The following is a 19,919-nucleotide window of genomic DNA, read 5'->3' on the forward strand; positions in this document are numbered from 1 at the left end:
TTACAGTGGTACCTCGGGTTAAGTACTTAATTCGTTCCGGAAGTCCGTTCTTAACCTGAAACGGTTCTTAACCTGAAGCACCACTTTAGCTAATGGGGCCTGCCGCTGCACCGCCGGAGCACGATTTCTGTTCTCATCTTGAAGCAAAGTTCTTAACCTGAAGCACTATTTCTGGGTTAGCGGAGTGTGTAACCTGAAGCGTATGTAACCCGAGGTACCACTGTATTTCTTTCCTACTCAACTCTTAATACTGTTAGCTGAGTGGGGTTTACATAGGGGTCACTACCATTGGGCATAATGCGCTGATGTCACAGAGGGTGTGGGCAGCCTTATGCCCCCACAGCTGAGAGGTAGGGGAAGCACCTGTGGTCTGCCCAGATCAAGCAATGACACCAGAAGATATTGATTCTACATTCCATGAGTAGCTTGTAGTAGATAAACTGTACAAATGCTGCTTAGACACCAAAGGTTCCAGGATGCAATATGTGCAGCTAACCTCTTTCCGTGTATCTGTCCGCAGAGATGAATTAACACTCTCTTCTTTTGTTTCTAGATTAAGGACAGAAGACACTGACTTGTACAGCTGGAACAGGGTCATGCTGTTGTTCTCGCCTTTGAGGATAGTGTTCGATTTTTCTGAAATAATGGCTTGCAAGGTCTGGTTTCCGCTGCTTATGTCCTGGTGTTGAACCTGATAAAGCAAGGGGGAAATGCACACAGTTGTGTTGTTCATTCCATAACCACCAAGGACATTCTTGCTGCTGAATGCCAGAGTAGATATGTTGTTATTCTTAGGCTTAGTCCCCTCCTCTTAGCCCTTGTGTGGCTAGAAAACAAACAGTAGATGCAGATGCTCAAGGCTGAGGCCAGGACCATGATATACAGCAGAAGGCTTTAAGCTTTTCATCTCATTATAGTCCTGATCCAAATCAGTTCTCTGACACCAACAGTTCTCAATGAGAAGAAAGTTTTCAGATAGGGGCTTAATATTGTAAATGGGTTGTTGACAACATGTTTCTATAATAGAGGAGACACAGTAGGTGGAATTTTCTTTTCTGAGAAAAACCCACCTGCTGTGTCACCTGTACTTTCTTTGCTTTTCTTTTCATCCCACCATCAAAATTGGTGGGATATCAAGAGGGATATTAGGTGGTATATTGGGGGGGGGGATGTTCAGGGGGACCAGATCAAGCCCCTGAACTGTGTGGGTTTGTCACCCTATCTGTTCTGTGGCAGAGCCTTCCTGTGGAGAAAAGTCAACCACTCACTGGGCTGCACTTTCTAGAAACAATTGAAGACAGTTTTGTTTTGACAAGATATTGCAGCTGGATAAATGGTTGCAGGACCAGTCGTCATTCTCCCCAGTCTGCTACCCCCAGAGAAATGAAAGACAATTGAGACTGGTTATGGATTGAAACAGGCCACAACTTTATTGAATACAGATGAGAGAGGTTTGGCTTGGGCATGGGGCAAGTAAATACTTCCAGCCTGCCTGCCAGAAGTGACGCAATGGTCAATCCACACAGGGGTTCCTAAGACTTACATCAAATAGGGACTGCTGTCTGGGGGAGAGCCAACGTTCCTAGGCCCCGGCTGGGCATGCGGACATGGCCACTCCCCCCGGATCCCTTTAACGGACTGTCTAGCATTTGGAGGGGCAGGCAGAGACTACAACCTCCCCTCCATCCCAGATTGATATTGCCCCAATGCCCAACCAAGTTGTGACGATTGCTATGAGGTAGGCAAAACCAACAGGCTGGTGACAATTTGCCTGGTGGACAAATTCCTACCCGGCCCCAGAATACAGCGACCACCTTAGCCACCCTCTCCTCCCATCAGGACAGGAAGCCAATCCTGGGATTTCTTGGGGGAGACTCTGCTGTCCAGCAACACCACAAGGGTGAGTGGATGTCTTTGCCTTGAGTGTCTATTTTGTACGGCCTCAGTTTTGTTTTAAATGTATTTACTCGTGTGTGTGTGCGTGCGTGTGTGTGTGTGTGTATGTGTGTTTAACTGTGTTTATTGAACATCACCTTAAGATGGCTGTATAGAATGTGAAGATAATAATATAGATAGCAAAGGCACAGACAGCAGAAGCCAGCGAAGTCACACCTACCCTGGCAGTGGCATTGGTATAAACAGTGTCACCATAGCCGTTGCTCACACCAATGTTAATCCATAAAAGAAAGTTATTGTCTGCTTCTCCGAGTGGAAGGTAAACTGAAGGTAGGACAGGCTCTTGTCCGCAGTGTAGAAGAGAATCTGGAGGAGAGAGGGAGATTGGTACAGGTGACAGAGTAGGAAACCAATTTTTCCATGACCCAGTCTGACAGCAGCAGCAGGGCATTTCTTGATCTGTGTTGATCTAGACTTGGATTGCAATGGCCAGATGCACATTTATTTGTCATTTTCTATTTATAGCCAGTCGTTCTAACACAGGGTGGGGTGGGAAACCTGTGGCCTTACTGTTGTTGCTGGACTACAATGCCCTACACCTTTGTAGGGAGGGGCAAATTTCTCAGTTTCGGTTTCTCATTTTTCCAGTCTTAAGTTCAGTTCCCCACATTTCCACATCAGCTTGTGATTTATTTTTTAAATTCACCATGAAAGTTCATTTTAGTGTGAATTTCTCCAAATACACACATTTCTTATGCAATTTTGCAAAACAATTGCCCCGATACGACCCATTTCTGAATGTTATTTTCACCTCTACACCCTTTAGTTGTAGCTTAGCTACTACAAGCTACTTGTGGACTGTAGAACCTGACCACTTAGCATAAGGGTGGGGAACCACAGGCCCAGCATCCAAATGTGGCCCTCCAAGCTTCTCTATTTGGCCCTCGAGACTCCCTCTAGGCCACATCCCTTTCCTAGGACATGCTTTCCCCTGGCCCTGTTCTGCATCCTCTAGGATACTTTTGCCAGGCTGGGATGTGTCATTGAATTGTGAATATTTTATTGTATATTATTTATTTATTTCAGTTATTTATATATATTTTAATGCCTCTTGCTTACCTGGATGGATGCCCAGAATGTGCCTTTTACTGGAATGTAACCTACTGTATAAAAGTAAGAAGCACCCTTTTTGTTGCACCACTTCTGCCTCTAACCCCACTAAACACTGGCATGACGTCCCTATGAGAGAATTCAGCTACAGAGGTGCCTTCAGTTAGAACATGTGGACCAGAACCAACCTTAGACAAACAGTGTATGCAAGCAGCCACCTCTGACTCTTACTTGTCTCCAGGTAGAAGCAGTATGTGAGTGAGGAGCTGTCAGCTGGAAGGCACTGGTCCACCAGACAGGGAGAGTGGCAGGAGATGGAGAAGCTGGTGAGCACTGATCCTTGAGCAGGAGATACAGTACATACTGGGGCTACAGGTGGAGGCACGGTGCTCACAGTATAGGTGTCTTCACCATATTTGTCCTCACTCATAGCTGGCAAATTTAGAAAGAAGACAAGTCAAAGGTGAGTTTGCTATGGTTTGTGTACTATTGAGACATAAAAGGAGCACTTGGCTTTTTGGATTAATATTACCTATACATTTTGCTGCACTGCAGCAACACCTGTGTGGTCATGCAGTGGCCAGGCTTCACCCTGCCTCCCCTCCCCCCAAACCAATCACACCTTAGTGGCAGCATTTGTATATAGGCTCCCATCCGTGTCAGCTGGCAGCCATTTCAGAACCCCCAAAATGCATTACCTGGCAATGCCTAGACCCTAGACAACCCCCAGCAGCCATTCCAAATGTTCCCAAAGGTCTGAAAAAGTCCTGAAGAGTTTGTTTCAATGCCCATTGTAGGTTTCATCCTGCAGGGCTTTGAAATATTTGCCATCCTTCGTGCCAGGGAGAACTCTGAACTGCACATTTGTTGTTGCTGCTATAATGTTGTTAATAATATGCCAATCTTCTACTTGAAGATGTCTTGGAAACTTAAATTGGTTAAAAATGTAGCGGCCGTATTACTGGCTGGGGTTCTGTTTAGTTCTTGCATATTCCCTGTTTTAAAACAGCTGCTTTGGTTGCCGGTTCATTTCCAGTCTCAATTCAATGTATTAACAGGTTTAAGGTCTAAAACCTTAAATGATTCAGGCCCCCAAAATCTGAAAGACCACCTCTTTCCCTATAGGTTGGCAGAGGAGACCCTCTTGGTTGTTCCACCACCCTCAGAAGTTCAGTGAGTAGGGCATTCTTTGTGGCGGCCCCTAAATTGTGGAACTTCCTCCTCAGAATGCTGAAGCACACCTCTTTTCTCTTGTTTTTGACACCTGAGGTGTACCCACCTTATTTCTGGGATTTCTGTGTTTTTAACTGTTTTTAACATTGCCTTTCAATTGTTGTAAACTGTCCTGGGGGTCTTAGAGTGAAGGGCAGGTAATTCATAGTAATGAAAATAATACTCAGTAGTGCTTAGAGCAGCTTACAGGTAGAAAACAAACAACGATCAATAGCATGCAGTATTAAAACTACCAATTGGAAGCAAACAATTACTACTAAAGCCATAGTAAACGCAGATTATCCAAATTCTGGCTCTCCCACCTGTTACTTTAATTCGAAAAGCTTCTCCCTGGGTTTGCAAGAAGGAGCTGTTCAGCACCAACATTGGTGTGCCACTCTGAAGCAAAGTGAGGGAGCTCTGTGGGAAAGCATTCAAGGTACAGCTTGGTGGAAGAGGATTGGGCTGGTGAGGGGAATGAACCACAAGGGAAAGAGAGAGAGAAAGAAAGCAGAAGAAACATGGATTAAAACATGGACTTGTGGTCACCTTTCTACTATGTCTAGCAAAGAGACTGTTCTCAAGGTCTTCACCTAGTTCTCAAACAGCTGCATTAATATCTCCCCTGTCCCTTTCAAAAGGATAACCAGCTTTTAATAGTCTTGCCTTCTATCTCTAAGGGTGCATCCAGACTGCGGTTGATTTCAGGTCATCTAGCCTCCTCACAGAGAAATCAATATTTGATTTTTACAATTTTTATTAAATAGATATCTTACCCGGGGCAGCAAATGTGCTCTGTACCAAATGAGCTCTGTGCTTTTGGGTGGAATGATATATCAGTGATGCAGTATTTTTTTAAAAAAATATTTATGTAAAACATTTTAAAACAACTGAAAACATGTAAAAACAAAAATCACAATAAAAACATAAAACAAATTTAAAAACAGATGTAACTATATCATGTGTCTAGATAGGCCTACTGAAAGATAAAATGGTTATTAATAAATAGCCAGTGTTATCTAATCTCCCTGCAAACAAATCAAGATAAAAGCTCAATAAGCAGGTTGTCTGCTGCTGGTTATTTAGTGAACATCCTTCTGATTTGTTTGTCGGAAGGTTAAATGATATTATGTCAAAGCAAGTGTCATCTCACACACAGGATGGATCTGTCCATTTCTGTTCTCTCAGTTTTTCATTTTTTACAGTCTTAAAATCTGTTCCCCACATTTCTGTAGCCATTTGTAGATTTCTTTGTAAATAATTCTCACAAAAATTCATTAGCGTTTCAATGCAAATTTCTTCAAATAAACACATTTTTAATGAACTTTTGCAAGTAATTTTTCCCCATATATAGAGTTTTTGTAAACATTGTTTTGTTGGGGAACTGCATCATAACACTCAAATAAGTATAAATTTTGTAAAATGGCTGTGTTTTGCTTTTCATGTTGTTTCAGAAAGTGCAAATTTCATTGATTCAACTTTTGTATGTGTACAGAATTTCTGACATGGGCAACAGGCTCACCTTTCTGTGGAACGTATAATCTAAGTACCACTTGTACTGCGTAGCCTTTGAGTCTGTCCCCACGGATGCTAGGAGCGTCACGTCTTCAGTAACATTCACTGGTTTGCAGTTCATTTTGCAGCTAGGAGGAAGGCAGGACCTGCAGTTAGCAAGCTCAAGGAACAAGCTAAGGGGAGCAAACTGTATTTGCTTACCAAATGAGCTCTGTGCTTTTGGGTGGAATGATATAATCAATGCTGTGCATCTGTGATACTCACAACCAGGATTCTCAAATGTCTACCTGTTGAACAGATCTCCTGTTGCCTAGTTGGCTTCCCCAAGCACACCTGACCTGTCAGGGTAGCATCTTGCCATCCTTCACCCTCTCCATGCATCTAAGAAAAGAGCCTGGCTGCTGGATCCAGTGGCGTAGCGTGAGTTGTCAGCACCCGGGGCAAGGCAAGTAATTTGCGCCCCCTAACACATGGATTTGTGCCCCCTAACCCGTGGATTTGCGCCCCCTAACCTGTGGATTTGCCCTAACCCCAGATGTTGCGCCCGGTGCGGCCGGCCCCCCCTGCACCCCCCATGCTACGCCACTGGCTGGATCAGGCCAGTGGCCCATCTAGTCCAGCATCCTGTTCTCCTGGTGGCCAGCCAGATGCCCTAATGGGAAGCCTGCAAGTAGGACCTGAGCACAATGGCACTCTAGTCATTTAAGATTCCCAGCAAGTGGAATTCAGGAGCAAACTGCCTCTGACAGCTTCTGTATGAGGCTTTCACCTGACACTGTCAGAACCTCAGAGCGCAAGGAAATAAATAAAGTGCAGCACACCTGATCTGCAGGCTCAGATCCTGCTTTGCTGTAATGTAGAGGCATTGCTCATCCTGTTTTTCTTCTTTCTCTGGGCTTTTGACTGTAACTTTCACGGTCACTGCAGAGCTGGGAGGAGGTAAGCAAGCCGGTGGGATCCGGATCTCTCTTTGGTCTGTGAGGATGGAATGCTCTTGCACACATTGGTCCCATTCAGGCCAGCAGTAACCTTCAAAGGCAATTTTCAGCTGAATCACTTGAGAGAACCCAGCACCCAGTGCTGTATTTTTATATTGGACACTTTAGCCCTGGATATGCATTTTTGTACACATTGTGTGGCTGGAGAACTGCGCTGCAAAATCAGAGGTGTCAGAATGTCAAAGGGTGGCTGTGTGAATGTGTAGGTTCACCTTTAAATGTGAACTGAATCAAATGGCTCTCCCAGCCCTAAACTCGGATAAACAAACCAAACACATCAGCTCGCTTAGAACATGAGGACGTTTTCATATGCTTTGGAGAGTTCTGGTCACAATTGTAAAGGGGAGAAGGCAGTGAAACACAACATACATACCGCAAGACCAGGTGTAGGTAGAATTAGTGCTGTCATCAGGCCAGCCAAGAATGATTGTTGTGAAGAGGCTGGCGTGGCGGCTGGGCTTAATGTAGATCTTGGTTTTCCCTTTGTCATCCTAAACCAGAAACGACAAAGGAAAGTAATTGTCAGAGCAGTTGCATCTTCCATGTGCAAGCAGACACAGAAAAGAGGTAACCAGAATGAACAAGGGGTTGGAGCAACTCCCCTATGAGGAAAGCCCCCCAATATCTGGGACTTTTTAGTTGGGGGGGGGAGAGTAAAAAGTGGCATGATAAACGTGTGCAAAATTATGCTTGGTGTGAATAAGATGGAGGATACCTTAATCTGGGGCTATCCAGTTAAACCAATTGGCAGGGGATTCAGGACAGACAAAATGAAGTCCTCCTTCACTCAGCACATAATTGAAGCATGGAATTTGCTCCCACGAGAAGTGATGGCCACCAATGTGTGCCAAAAAGGGGGTTGGACAAGTTCCTGGAGGATAATTCTGTCAGTGACTACTAGCCAAGATGGCTGTATATTACCTCCACTGTTGGAGGCAGCCTGCTTCTTAATTCCAGCTGCTGTTTGTGAGCTTTCCAGAGGCAGCTGGTTGCCCACTGTGGGAATAGGAAGCTGGGCTAGATGGTCTGATCCAGAAGGGTCTTATTCTTAGGTGTGTTATGCTTTGGGACAGGTTTTCCTTGGTTTAAGTACCTCTTGCCTCCTTGATGTCTGGTGAGAACCTTCTCTTTTTAAAATCTTGTCATGATATAAGCCATTATCAGTCCCACATTGCAGACAGGGGATGAAGGCTGGAAGAATGGACATTCCCAAGGCTCCATAGCAACTTCATAGACATGCAGGAATTTTTAGGCATATATTTTCTTTTATTAACTGGTTTTGTTGGTTGGCTGGTTTTGTCTTTGATGCCATCCTAATAGTTTTGCTGAAGCACAGCCAAACATAAAACGTAGGCTTCAGTACTAAATCCACTTACTTGGGAGTAAGTCCCATTGAGTTCAGAAGGATTTACCTCAGAGTAAGCATAGTTAGGATTGTAGCCTCAATAAATACAGTGGCTTATACCCAACATTGGTCCTACTCCAAGTAGACCCACTGAAATTAATGGACATGACTAACTTAGCTTTATTCATGTCACTGGATCTACTCTGAATACAACTTACTTGGATACAACCCAACAACAGCGCAATCAAATGCATGCTTTGTTAGAAGTAAGTCACACTGTGTACAATGGGGATTACCCTCAGGCAAGAGGGCATAAGGTACAGTGGCGTAGCGTGGGTTGTCAGCACCCGGGGCAAGGCAAGTAATTTGTGCCCCCTAACCCGTGGATTTGCGCCCCCTAACCCGTGGATTTGCGCCCCCTAACCCTAACCCCCAGATGTTGCGCCCGGTGCGGCCGGCCCCCCCTGCACCCCCCACGCTACGCCACTGATAAGGTATCAGCTTGAATAAATCCAGTGTCTTAACCATGTCATCCCATTACAAAGAAAGAAAAGCCGTTCATTAATCCCTGTGAAATATTTTCAAAAGGATTTTTTCCGTTATTTTCATTCTTTCTTTTAATAGATACTCACAACTCTTTTTTCACCATTTACATTGGACTGTTCTTTGTCCTCAAGAGGATCTGTTGAACACAAAGCATAAATCAGAAGGCTTCAATAGCACCTGCAAATGCCATGCTGACCTCTTCTGTATAAATCAAGGTTATTTTTCCAGGTCTGTGTGAAAGTTACAGAGCAATTGGTAGAAATTCCTCCCCGAAGCATCACAGTGTATAAGGATTCAGTTTGTTCATGGGAAGGAGGGAGACAGACTTCATTGATCAGGGCCTCATGCTGCCTCGTACTAAGCACCCAGCTGTTCCATCTGGTCCCATGTCTCCATTATATGGAATCTATGCACAGCCCAATGCAGAGGGGGAGGGGCAACCCTTTTCAACCAGTGTGTTGAGGGTGGGCCCTACCATAAGGCTTGGGGTGGAAACCTTTTCCAGCCTGATGGCTACATTACCTTGTTAGGAACCTTCTGTGGAGTCCACACACCAATGTGATGTATGTGTGTGCAAGCGACAAGGGGGGGGGGAGGGAAAAAAAAGAGAGAGAGAGAGAGAGAGAGAGAGAATGGGAACATTGGGAGTGTCAAATCAAACCAGACGTGAAACCAGGGATGGTTCCACGGGGATATGTTACCAACTGCAGGAGTGCTTGTTTGTTTCCCTTGTCCTCTGATTACCGTACTTTTCCATGTATAAGACTAGGTTTTTTTTACTTTAAATTAAGGTTAAAAATCTGGGGGCGTCTTATACACGGATAGTGCATATGCCCATTTTCTAAATTTGGGGTCCCCAAAAGTAGGGGGTGTCTTATACATGGGGGCGTCTTATACATGGAAAAATACGGTATGTACAGTGGTACCTCTGTTTAAGAACAGTCCGGTTTAAGAACAATTTGGTTTACAAACTCCGCAAAACTGAAAATAGTGTCTTGGTTTGAGAACTTTACCTCAGTCTAAGAATGGAATCTGAATAGTGGAAGGGCACCGGCAGTGGGAGACCTTATTAGGAAAAGCGTGCCTCAGTTTAAGAATGGTTGTGGTTTAAGAAGTCTGTGGTGCCCTCTCATCAAAAGGATACCAAATCCTATAATGCTGTTCGTGTAACTTCTTACCACTTGGGAGTGGGAAGCACACAACAGTATGAATAAAATGCAAAGGAAAAGAAGACAGAAGTATAATTTAAAAAGTATGATTGCTCTTCATTTTATGAAGTCATCATTTGGCATAATCAAGAGCCTGCTATTACCTTCTTCGTGAGAACTGTTAGATGAGACGATTACAGTTCCTGCATCAATGCTCATGTTCGAGAAGGCATTAACAGCAAACACTTTGACCTGGAAGGTACCTGGAAAGAAGACATGGGAAAAGGTGAATAAGGGCGAATAAGAAGCTGGGAACCAAAGATCCACAGAGCCAGGCAGATTAAGGGGTGAAACTTGTTAGGGCAGGTGCAAAGTCTATTGGTGCCAATCAGGGAAGTGTAGCACCTTGTAAAAAGGGGGTGGGAACATGGCTTCATGTGGCTTGATGGACAAAAAATGGAGCCAAAAATATTAGTACAAGACAAGTCCCTTTCACCCATGATTTTATAGCAATTTGAGTGAACAAGGTGCTTTAATTTATGTGATATCTATATCTGTTATTTATTAATGTATCAGCGTAGTTCTCTTGAATTAAAACACAAATCAAATATCTCATCCCTTGGAACAGTGAAGCGGGGTGTGTGTGTACATCAGCGGTAGAGCATCTGCTTTGCAAGCTGAGGGCTCCAATTTCAATCCCTGGCATCTCTGGGTAGGGCTGGGGAGACAATACTGTGCTAGAAGGACCAGTGGTCTGACGCATTATAAGGCAGCTTCCTATGTAACATCTGGAGGGCCACAGGTTCTCCTTTCATAAGATTAGGCTTTGGTCTCATCCAGCTGGGTTCTTCTTATCTTCCATCCCAAATACTGGTCATCTGACCAGTCTTAGGGCCAGCCTCAGTTTTTGGGGTCCCCTTGTGCCAGATGCCCCAGTAGGTCCAGTCCTCCTCCTTGCTGTTGCTCACTTGCTGTGATGGCCTGGGATTCGGACTCGGATGCTGAACCTGAGGGATCCCAGCCTGCACAGGATTCCCCACCTCCAGAACCAGCTGAGCCAGGGCTGGGGCTTGAGCCTGAAGGGTCCTCACCTGTGCTGGATCCTCAGGTGCAGCTGAGTCTGCTCTGGCTCCTGAGGTGATGGAGGACCCACTGCCTGCAGGTGCTCCACTCTCAGCCCCATCAGAGGAAGCTGAGGTTGCCTCTGGGTCTGGTAACCCTCCAGCCTCTTCTGAGCTGCAGAGGCTCAGGGCAGAGTGGCGGAGGGAACTAAGTTCCCGCAGGAGGAGTGCTCGCCTCCAGGCCAAGAGAGGCGAGTCACCAGAGGATCGGGGCCACCCTATGCCTCGGGGCAGATAAAAGCCAGCCAGCCCCAGTCCCAAGTTGTGGGAGCAGCATTGTTGGTTGCTAGTTCCTGCCCGAACCCTGTCCTGCTTTCCTGCCTGACCCGCCCTGGCTCCCTGCCCTGCACCCAGCTTCAGCTACTATGGATTGCCTCCACTTTTCATCTTTGCCCATGGACCGGACTTGGACCTCGCCTCTCGGGTAACCCACGGGACCAGCACACTTGCTTTCCTTCGGCCACAGAGAGGGAAAGGGGATGGGAGCTCCGCCTTCTCACCCCCATGTGGTGTATGTATGGTACACTGCAAATTCCCCCTTCCCTTCTCTTTCTCTCTCATTTTTCATACTTTTAAATGAAGACTCATCTAGCTCAGTTACATGTTTGTGCTTTTGTGTGGAAGTACCTTCAGACTTCACTGGGATTCTGTAGGTCTCAGCTTCTCCTTCTGTGAAGTCCTTCAAGTGGGAAAAGGTCTCATTCAGCCCGGTCACCTCAAACCTCAGTTTCTCAGGAGACCCATGACGTACAGAGACTTTTATCTCCAGATCTTCTCCTAAAACCACAGAGTGGGAGCTTAATATGGCCTGAAGACCAGAGATTGCTTCGACTAAATGAACCGTCAGGATTTCCGAAACGTCTGCTTCTGTGGTGTTGCTGGACGCAACTATTTCAAGATGATGTACGCCAGGACCAATCAGCCGTTGGGATGCGCCATCCAGGGTGAGATTGTGAGGAGCGATTCCTTCCTTCACCCTGGACTCCAGCAGAGTTTTGTTATCAGCCAGCACCGTATAGGTCACTCCACTACCTGAAAAGGAAAAATGGTTTCCAAAATGTGGTGTAAATTATATTTCGTTTCGCATCCTTTTGCAAAACATTTAAAACATTTATTTTATGTACTGTATCAGTTTATTTACCGTAATACTATAGCAATGTGGTTTATTTACTTATTTGGCACCATCCATGTGCATGGCATTACAAAAGAATCAAATATAAAAATAATAAAACCGATTAAAAAGAAAGCAGAGGCAGATGTCAAACACAGCAGCACTGAAACAAGCAAAAAAAACAATCCATCAAATTTACAGTTTTAATTGACAGAAATCAGCTACAACATGCCTTTGGGAATAAAACTGTTTTCAACACCTGTCTAAAATGGGAAGTCAATGGACCTTACCTGGTTGGAGAACCACATTTCAAAATTTGGAAAAGTGTTAATTTCAAAGGAAGACTGTGCTTTGGGACGTGTAGGGTTTAAGAAAGTCTGAATTACATGGATTTGCCTTCAAATGCAAACTGAATTGAATTTCTCCCTAAGCATGAAAGGTGTTTTGTTTTTTAAAAAGGACAGTTCCAGCAGAAGTCTCTCCTATGTGCTCTGAAAGTACATTGTTCAAGCTACTATTGATCTGCAAAAGAATATATAAACAAAAACGAAGTGATGGCTCTGACCTCCATTAAGTTCCACTTGAATCCATAACACCTCTTCATAAAGAGTCCTGCAATGTGAAGTGTTCCCTACTTCATATTTGCTGAAGCACCCGGTTACCAAAAGCTCATCCATTTTGTCTTGCACGGTGATCAGTTTCTGAGCTGTGACGTGCCACTCGCTGGTTGTGCACTCCACAAAGATGGTGAATTCGCCAGGAGATGTGAAGCGATGGGTCACATTGCTAGACAGGCTTGAGGTGCAAAATGGAACACGTTAGAAGCAGAACAAGCCAAACCTGCAACAAAATGTTGCAGCGCGAGTGCTCCTGTTTAGGATTTTAGTCAACCAACAACCACACCCTGTTCCAGGATAATCCATTCCATTCTCCAACAATGCTCATATGTGCATTTTTCAAGTTAAAATTGCATCATTTTTGCAGCATTTAAAGCATTCATTTCATTCTTTTGCTGTGGCATTGGGAAGCCTTTCTCTCTCTTCTACCTAGAAAAAGTGTTTCAGTCTAAGAGCCAGGGGGCAACCATTGACCCTCAGTCCACTTTCAGGTGGGCCTCAGCACTGCAGCCTGCCCACTCTGTCCTGCTTGTGCACAAGCAGGACAGAGTGGGCAGGCTGCCTTTGGACTGAACTGATGCCAGCACCACACCTGGCACAAGCAGAATGCAGACCAGGGCCGTCTTACCCATAGGCGCTAGGGGTGCGGGGCACCCGGGCGCCAGGCTCTCAGGGGCACCAGGCCCGAGAGTCCGGGGCCCGAGAGTTGAGTCCGGGGAAGAGCCCGCCCGTCGGTTGGAGCGCCGCAGCAGGCTCTTCTGCGGGCAGCTCTGCGCTGCAAGTTTGGAGGCGACCGAGCCAGTGAGACGCTGAGGCGGCTGGCCAGCTCCGCCCTCCTGCGCACCTGGGACTGTGCAACCTGGGGGGGGGGCACCAGGCAGATATTTGCACCCCAGGGCCGCATATGCTTAAGACAGCCCTGATGCAGGCATATGTGGGAGCCCCTTAGAGACATGAGATATAGCATGCTGTAGCACACAGAGCTAGAGGGGAATGAAAGAGAGGAAATGAAATGGCAGACAAGCAGAGAAGCCTGAGAAGTGTGAGAGAAGAAAAGGGAAGCGTGGGAAGGAGGGAGGTGAATGGGTCAGGGAGACCAAGGCAGAGGAAAAGGAGAGCTGTTTGGATTTGCTACTGCATCTTCTCCCCTCCACTTCACACTCACACCCCAGTCATCCTTCTTTCCAGCCCCTTCACTTTATACCCTTCTGATGTTCCAGGGGCTGCATGCTGGTGGTGGGCATGGCCAGAAGGAAATGTGGGCGGAGCAATGGAAGGGACTCTTAATTTGTACAGGAGGCTACATTACAGCCATGCAAAAGCAAGATGTCTCGACAAACATACACCATTCCAATTGCATCCGGGCAAGGAAGATGAGGTCTGACAGCTCAAAGACACATCCCAGTTAGAGGTAAGGTCTGGGGTGATGGGGAGAGTCTCACGAACCAGCTGGGTAGTCCTTAAGGGATTCAGTCCCCAAGCGTGAGGTTCTGCTCTCCTGATTTGGGGCATCACTGACAACTTGAAAGGTGTCTTCAATCATCACCATCATCAAATAAGAAAGCAACAAAGCCTTCACTTCCTCATCGCCTGGCTGCAAAAACTTAGACTTACGTTGGAGGGTAGTATGGATCAATAGTGTTTCCGTCTCCGGTGCTAATGATGCAGGAGAGATTGCCAGAATAAGGAGAGAGGAGCCACTTCATTGATATGGTGATGTTTTCAAAGATAAAGCTTTCCTCTGTCACAGCCAGTCGCAAGCCTGTAAAACAGTGCACAGAATAATAGCACCTCTCTGCATCCTTGGAGAGGTCATTCGGGTGAAATTGCCTTGTACCGAATCAGGCTGCACTGGTCCATCTAGGTGCAAGCTGGTCACTGGGAGATGCTTCTCAGCCTGCTGATGGTACCTGTGGGTGTGGGTGGAGAAAGTGCTGCTGCTTACCTTCCATGCAGTGGTATTGAACAGACAGGTAGCTTCCCAAACTTGGACAAGGATCTCCAAAGAAGGTCCCATCAGCTGCCACCTGGCATGCTTGGAGTCCATGGCACTGCCCTGCAAGGTTTGATGCAATAGTATGTCATTTTCGCTAATATAATGATGTTCAATGTACACTTTACCACAATGTGTGCATTTTATATGCATTACTTGGCTAGAGAACAGGATTGCAAAACTTGGAGAAGTGTGGATTTTGAAGGTTGGCTGCGTTTCACTTAGCGCCTTGCTTCGCCACATAGATTTGCCTTTAAATGCACACTGAATCAATTTTCTCCCCCATCTGTGTTCAAAGACTGAAGTCCCCTAAGCCTTACCTGCAACTTCATCCTTTACACTTATCCAGCTACATTCCTCTTCGACATCAAACTGTAGGGGAGTCTCTAGCACACAGAAGTGAGGTGTTTTCCGTCCATAGAAGCTTTCTCCAATCTGAATTACTTCTCCTGAGCCACACTGCACTGTGGCATTGAAGTTGTCGCAGGCAATGCTGTGGCCTGATTCTGTGCACGCATACAAGAAACACCATGAGTGTGTGGCATTGTTGGATAAAGACACAGTCCACTTAAAAGCAAGTATACATAAGGCCATCACCATTAACACAAACATACATAGAACCATCATCATTAAAAAAAAAGATAGTTTTAAAATATTGCTCTGAGGGATTGTGGAAATTTAAATGGGCTGCTCCAAGCTGACGATTTTAAAAAATGCATACAATCCTGGAGAAAAGCATGCTAGCATTATTTTTCCTCTTAACCCTTCCCTGCCCCAGACGACTAATCCCACTTTTTCCAAAAAGTTGAATGGGAATTTCATATGGGTTGAGAGCACTTCCAAAATGATCCTCTAGGTGGCATGAATAAGATTCAGAAAAGAACCAGGAGAGAAAATTCTAGCAACCACGAGTGAGATCTGCAACAAGATGTTGCAGTGTAAAATGCAACAAACCTTTTGCAGATGCCTCATCCCACATCCCTTGCAGCCCCTGATTTGGGTGAGGGGTTCTTCAGAAATCATTCAAGTGGCCACTGACCAAGCTCCCTGAATGGGACTCCATCCTTCTTTTGTGCTTCTCCAAGCGCCAGGATCACCTGAGCATGCTGAAATGGGCCTGATTTGGCCCATTACTGCTGACAATCGCCACTTGAGTTAATTATTGGAGGAAATGAGAGCATGGTATTGTGCACACACTGAAACTGCTAATAAACATATTTCAGGGAATAGCACTAATCAAGCGAGCTATAAATATACATTCTCAAATGCATGGGTTAGGTTGCATTACACAGGACAGCCTTCTATTTTAAGTGTCCTATGTTGCACCTATAATTATAAATAAGCATATGTGTTTTGCTGCAGATCTGTGTTCTGTGCAAATCTTATTTTTTAACTCTTTTGGGGTGATGTGTGGTACAAGTAGTTACCCTTAAGTTCAGTTCAGGACCTCTTACCAAACTCGCAAATAAAGTCAAACTCCTGGCTGCAGTTCTCTGTTACACCCCAGTCATAGCCAGCATTTTTCAGGATATAGCCACATGACGACGAGAGAACGGAAGGCAGGTCTTGGTGCCACTTGCTGTAGGTGATATTCGAGGTATCGAGCCAAACCATGGACCCTGCATGGAAGGAAGCTGCATCGTGAGTGCACATGCCCCTCCTACTTGAACAACTGGGATGAGTGAATCTGCCAATTTATGTTTCTCCCAGTTTCTCCTTGTTCCAGTCCTGAATTCAGTTTAGCACATTTCTGCACGAGTTTGCAATTTAAATTTTTTTAAAAATCACAAAAATTTGTCAGCATTTTAGTGCACTTTTCCTAGCAAGCAATTTTCCTCAATATAATGCATTTTTGTATGTTATCTTCACTGTTATATGCATTTTCTGAGAGGGTTTATTTTTCAACCATTAAAACCAGAAACTTGCCTTAAGAAAATAAGATGAAAGTGGTCTTCTACATTTTCCATTAGTTAGATATTGATTGTGGGAGGTGGTTACATTTTTGCATATTGACTTAGGGGTTCAGCTCAAATGGGTCTATGTCGCCAGGACTCAGTTGGCTAATATCTCATCAGTAGTACAGTGAAAAAAATCTAAGCATAATTTAATCCACTGACATCCAGCATGCTTGTTTATTGCATTTTTACTCCACCTTTCTTCCAAGGATCGCAAGATAGCAACATAAAGTTCTCTTCAGCCCTTATTTTATCCTCAAAACAAACCTGTGAGGAAGACTAGGCTGAAAGAGTGTGACTGGCTGCCCCAAGGCAACCCAACAAACTTCATGGCTGAACCAGAGTCTCCACAGTCTTGGTCTGGTACACTAACTAACCAAGGTGTAGCCAACCATGGTGTTCTCCAAATTATAAAATCATAGAGTTGGAAGGGACCTCAAGGGTCATCTAGTCCAACCCCCTGCAGCCTGGCCAAGGGCCAAGGGTCATGAGAATGTAATCCAGCAACATCTGGAGGATCCCACATTTGCTACCCCTGCTCTAACCTCTACACTGGGAGTGAGAAACCTATGGCCCTGAATATGTTGTCAGACTCCAAATCCCATCAGTCCCAGCCAGCATGGCCAATAGTTAGGGATTATGGGAGTTGTAGTCCAGCAACATCTTTAGGACCACGGGTTCCCCACCCCTGCACCACACTATGCTAACATGTCCCCCCCGCTCAACATTTCACAAAACAGGGATTCTATTTTTTCCTACCTTCAGTAGTATCATTGGAGGAAGAACTGTAGGTTATGCCGATCCACCATTCGTTGTCCTCAGAGATGTGCTCCTGCAGAAACATCTGGGTTTCTTCATTTTCAATGAAGACCAGGTGGCCCCCTCCTCTCTCACACCAGCTCTGGGCACTCGTGAAAGTGCGCTGGAGCCTCACAAACTCATAGCATGAGCTATTGAAAGCCACTTGGTATTTTGAACATGGTATACCCTCCACGAGGGAGAAATCCTCTGCAGTAGAACTGACGACAAGAGGGATGATGAGGCTTAGGATGAGGAGCTTCATGTTCGATTCAGCAGCTTACCAAGTCCTGTTTTGGGGACCGATGCAGCCCACCACTCTTTTTGACCTTTTCTGCAGATATTTGGGGTGTCATTCTACTCTGGCATATGCTCTTCTCGCCTCAACCTTCCCTTCCCTGGACAATACTAGCAATGGCTCTGCGGAATAGCTTGCTCCCAATAAACAACGGTTATTGCACAGGGGAAAACGTTTTTTTCTTAATGCCAAGATGTGCCAATGGATATGAGACAGGCCATTGTACAATTGTTCAAATAAAGACGGTATACACAGTGGGCTTTAATTTATAGCCTTTCATGTGAGTAGAGAAGATTACTTTGATATATACACCCACTGGACATATGGCAACCAAAGATAAAGGACCCTGTAAAAGAAGCTATTGTACCTTAGCAGCTGGGCATTCAACCTCAAAATAACCATTTAGAAACTCAGAAAGCTGGTGCACCATAATAATCAGACAGAAATTCTGTATGTGCAATGAAACATTGGAGTTGTGTTTTTCCATTCAGTATGTGAACCAGGGCATGCACTAGAGAAGGGTGCATCCATCCATGTTGGTTTCCTGTTTTTTCCCCCCTCAATTAATATCAGTTTTCCACATTTCCACATTGATTTACAATTTTATTTATTTTGAAGACCTCATGAAAATTCATCAGCATTTCAGTGCGAATTTCTCATGAAATACACATTTTTATATGCAATTTTGCCTAATATTTTCCGTGATATTTTCACTATCAATGCTTATGCACACTTCACCCCAGGATATGCATTTTTGTTTTATTTTATAATATTTTTTATTGGTTTTTACACATATTTTCCAGCATATCATTCTTTTAAACATCATTTCAAAATCTTTGGCTATCACAGCCTAAGATTTCCCAGAAGTCCTTAACTTTCTTACATTCCCACCACATATGGTAAAAAGTACCCTCCTTTTCTTTACACAGTATATGCATTTTTGTACATATTACCTGGGTGAAGACCTGCACGGAAAAATTCAGAGAAGTGTGGATTTTGAGAGACGGCTGCAATAAGCTTATTCTGCAGGCTTTGCTTGATGGACTGGGGGAAAGACAATTTCCCCCCCTGATCCCAGTTATAAATGTGGTAGAGATGAAATTACCAGCACCAGTGAGGAACTAGACAGTCCATCAAACGCATAAGGAGAGGGATAAAATTCAGTTGTCAACCCAACATTCAACTTGTGTATGTGTGGGTTTTTTGTTTTTTTATATATATAAAAACTTTGCTTTTGATTACCAATAAGATTATTTTCAAAAGATGGACTCACACTGACACAGGAAATGTATCATGCTATATGGCTTTCAGCCTCTGACATACTGGTTCTGGCAAGTACTGGTATTTACAATAAATACTCTGACCTTGCCTTGATAACTAGCCTAGTGGTTGTTATGCTTTTTACCAGACCTGTCATCCTAACAGAACATGCTTCTGTGATGCTAAGCTCTCATAATGTCTTTATAGCTGTGATGCTCCTAACCAGTTTTGCAGCTGGCAACTTAGGTGGGACTGCTAAATGCTTGATCAGCCTTCTGTGATTAGCATAATGCAATGTCTGCTGAGGGATGGAATCAAGGCCTGCTGCACAGACACCCCAGTGTCTAACTCTGCAGAAGCCTAAATCTACCCTAATTGAGCCTGCATGGGTACATCTAGAATGGGTCATGCTTCCCTTCATTTCTCTAGCTTTCCAAAATTTAGAATATACGATCACTGGAGCACCAAAAATTAGGGAAGAGGCAGGATGGTGGCCATTAGTCAGTGCTGCCATTTTTTGGGTGGCAAATCTTATTTTATTCTCAGAATATCCTGGAATGACAAAATGTCCAAGATATTCTGGAAAAATAAAACGATGGCTCCCGGGAGTCAGCAACTAAAAGAAGCTTTCCATACCCAAAGGATTCATAACTGAGATCCTTTTTTTCATATTACATATGTCTCTATCCTTTCAAGAAATCATCCCCTTTGATATGCAACTGTGTGAGTTGACTCTTACACAGAACGAGCATTTTTTCAGGACGTAACACCTACTGATCTGAAATCATTTACTCCAAATAGTCCCAAAGAAATTGTCCCAGGATGGTGCCTCATTCCCCACAAGTTCTTATTATACTTTACAGCCTCTTGGCTCATGGTATAGACTGCCCTCAATGGAAGGACTGTCTCACGCCACCCCATTCCAGCCAGCTCAAAAGGGCATAAGAGGACAAAGGGACTTTAAGGTAAAGCATTATATTGTAAGTCACATCACAG

General features: G+C 44.7%; 1 protein-coding gene across 1 annotated transcript in view; it reads right to left on the reverse strand.

The window, feature by feature from the left end:
* Positions 1-17,739, reverse strand: part of LOC114602917 (polycystin-1-like protein 2) — a 47,709-nt gene extending 29,970 nt beyond the window's left edge. Inside the window, exons 1-17 of the mRNA XM_077932475.1 lie at positions 17,327-17,739; positions 16,067-16,231; positions 14,933-15,118; positions 14,565-14,675; positions 14,234-14,381; positions 12,568-12,788; positions 11,519-11,923; positions 9,935-10,033; positions 8,709-8,758; positions 7,105-7,222; positions 6,555-6,762; positions 5,741-5,861; positions 4,542-4,683; positions 3,238-3,438; positions 2,113-2,262; positions 1,716-1,731; positions 497-671 (exon numbers count right to left, since the gene is read on the reverse strand). Of these exons, the coding sequence (XP_077788601.1) occupies positions 497-671; positions 1,716-1,731; positions 2,113-2,262; positions 3,238-3,438; positions 4,542-4,683; positions 5,741-5,861; positions 6,555-6,762; positions 7,105-7,222; positions 8,709-8,758; positions 9,935-10,033; positions 11,519-11,923; positions 12,568-12,788; positions 14,234-14,381; positions 14,565-14,675; positions 14,933-15,118; positions 16,067-16,231; positions 17,327-17,630 (2,820 nt within the window). The 5' untranslated portion in view covers positions 17,631-17,739. The remainder of the gene's footprint in view (positions 1-496; positions 672-1,715; positions 1,732-2,112; positions 2,263-3,237; positions 3,439-4,541; positions 4,684-5,740; positions 5,862-6,554; positions 6,763-7,104; positions 7,223-8,708; positions 8,759-9,934; positions 10,034-11,518; positions 11,924-12,567; positions 12,789-14,233; positions 14,382-14,564; positions 14,676-14,932; positions 15,119-16,066; positions 16,232-17,326) is intronic.
* Between the last annotated feature and the right edge of the window lie 2,180 nt (positions 17,740-19,919).

Source organism: Podarcis muralis, chromosome 7 (assembly GCF_964188315.1).
Source record: "Podarcis muralis chromosome 7, rPodMur119.hap1.1, whole genome shotgun sequence".
NCBI classification, from domain to species: Eukaryota; Metazoa; Chordata; class Lepidosauria; order Squamata; family Lacertidae; genus Podarcis; species Podarcis muralis.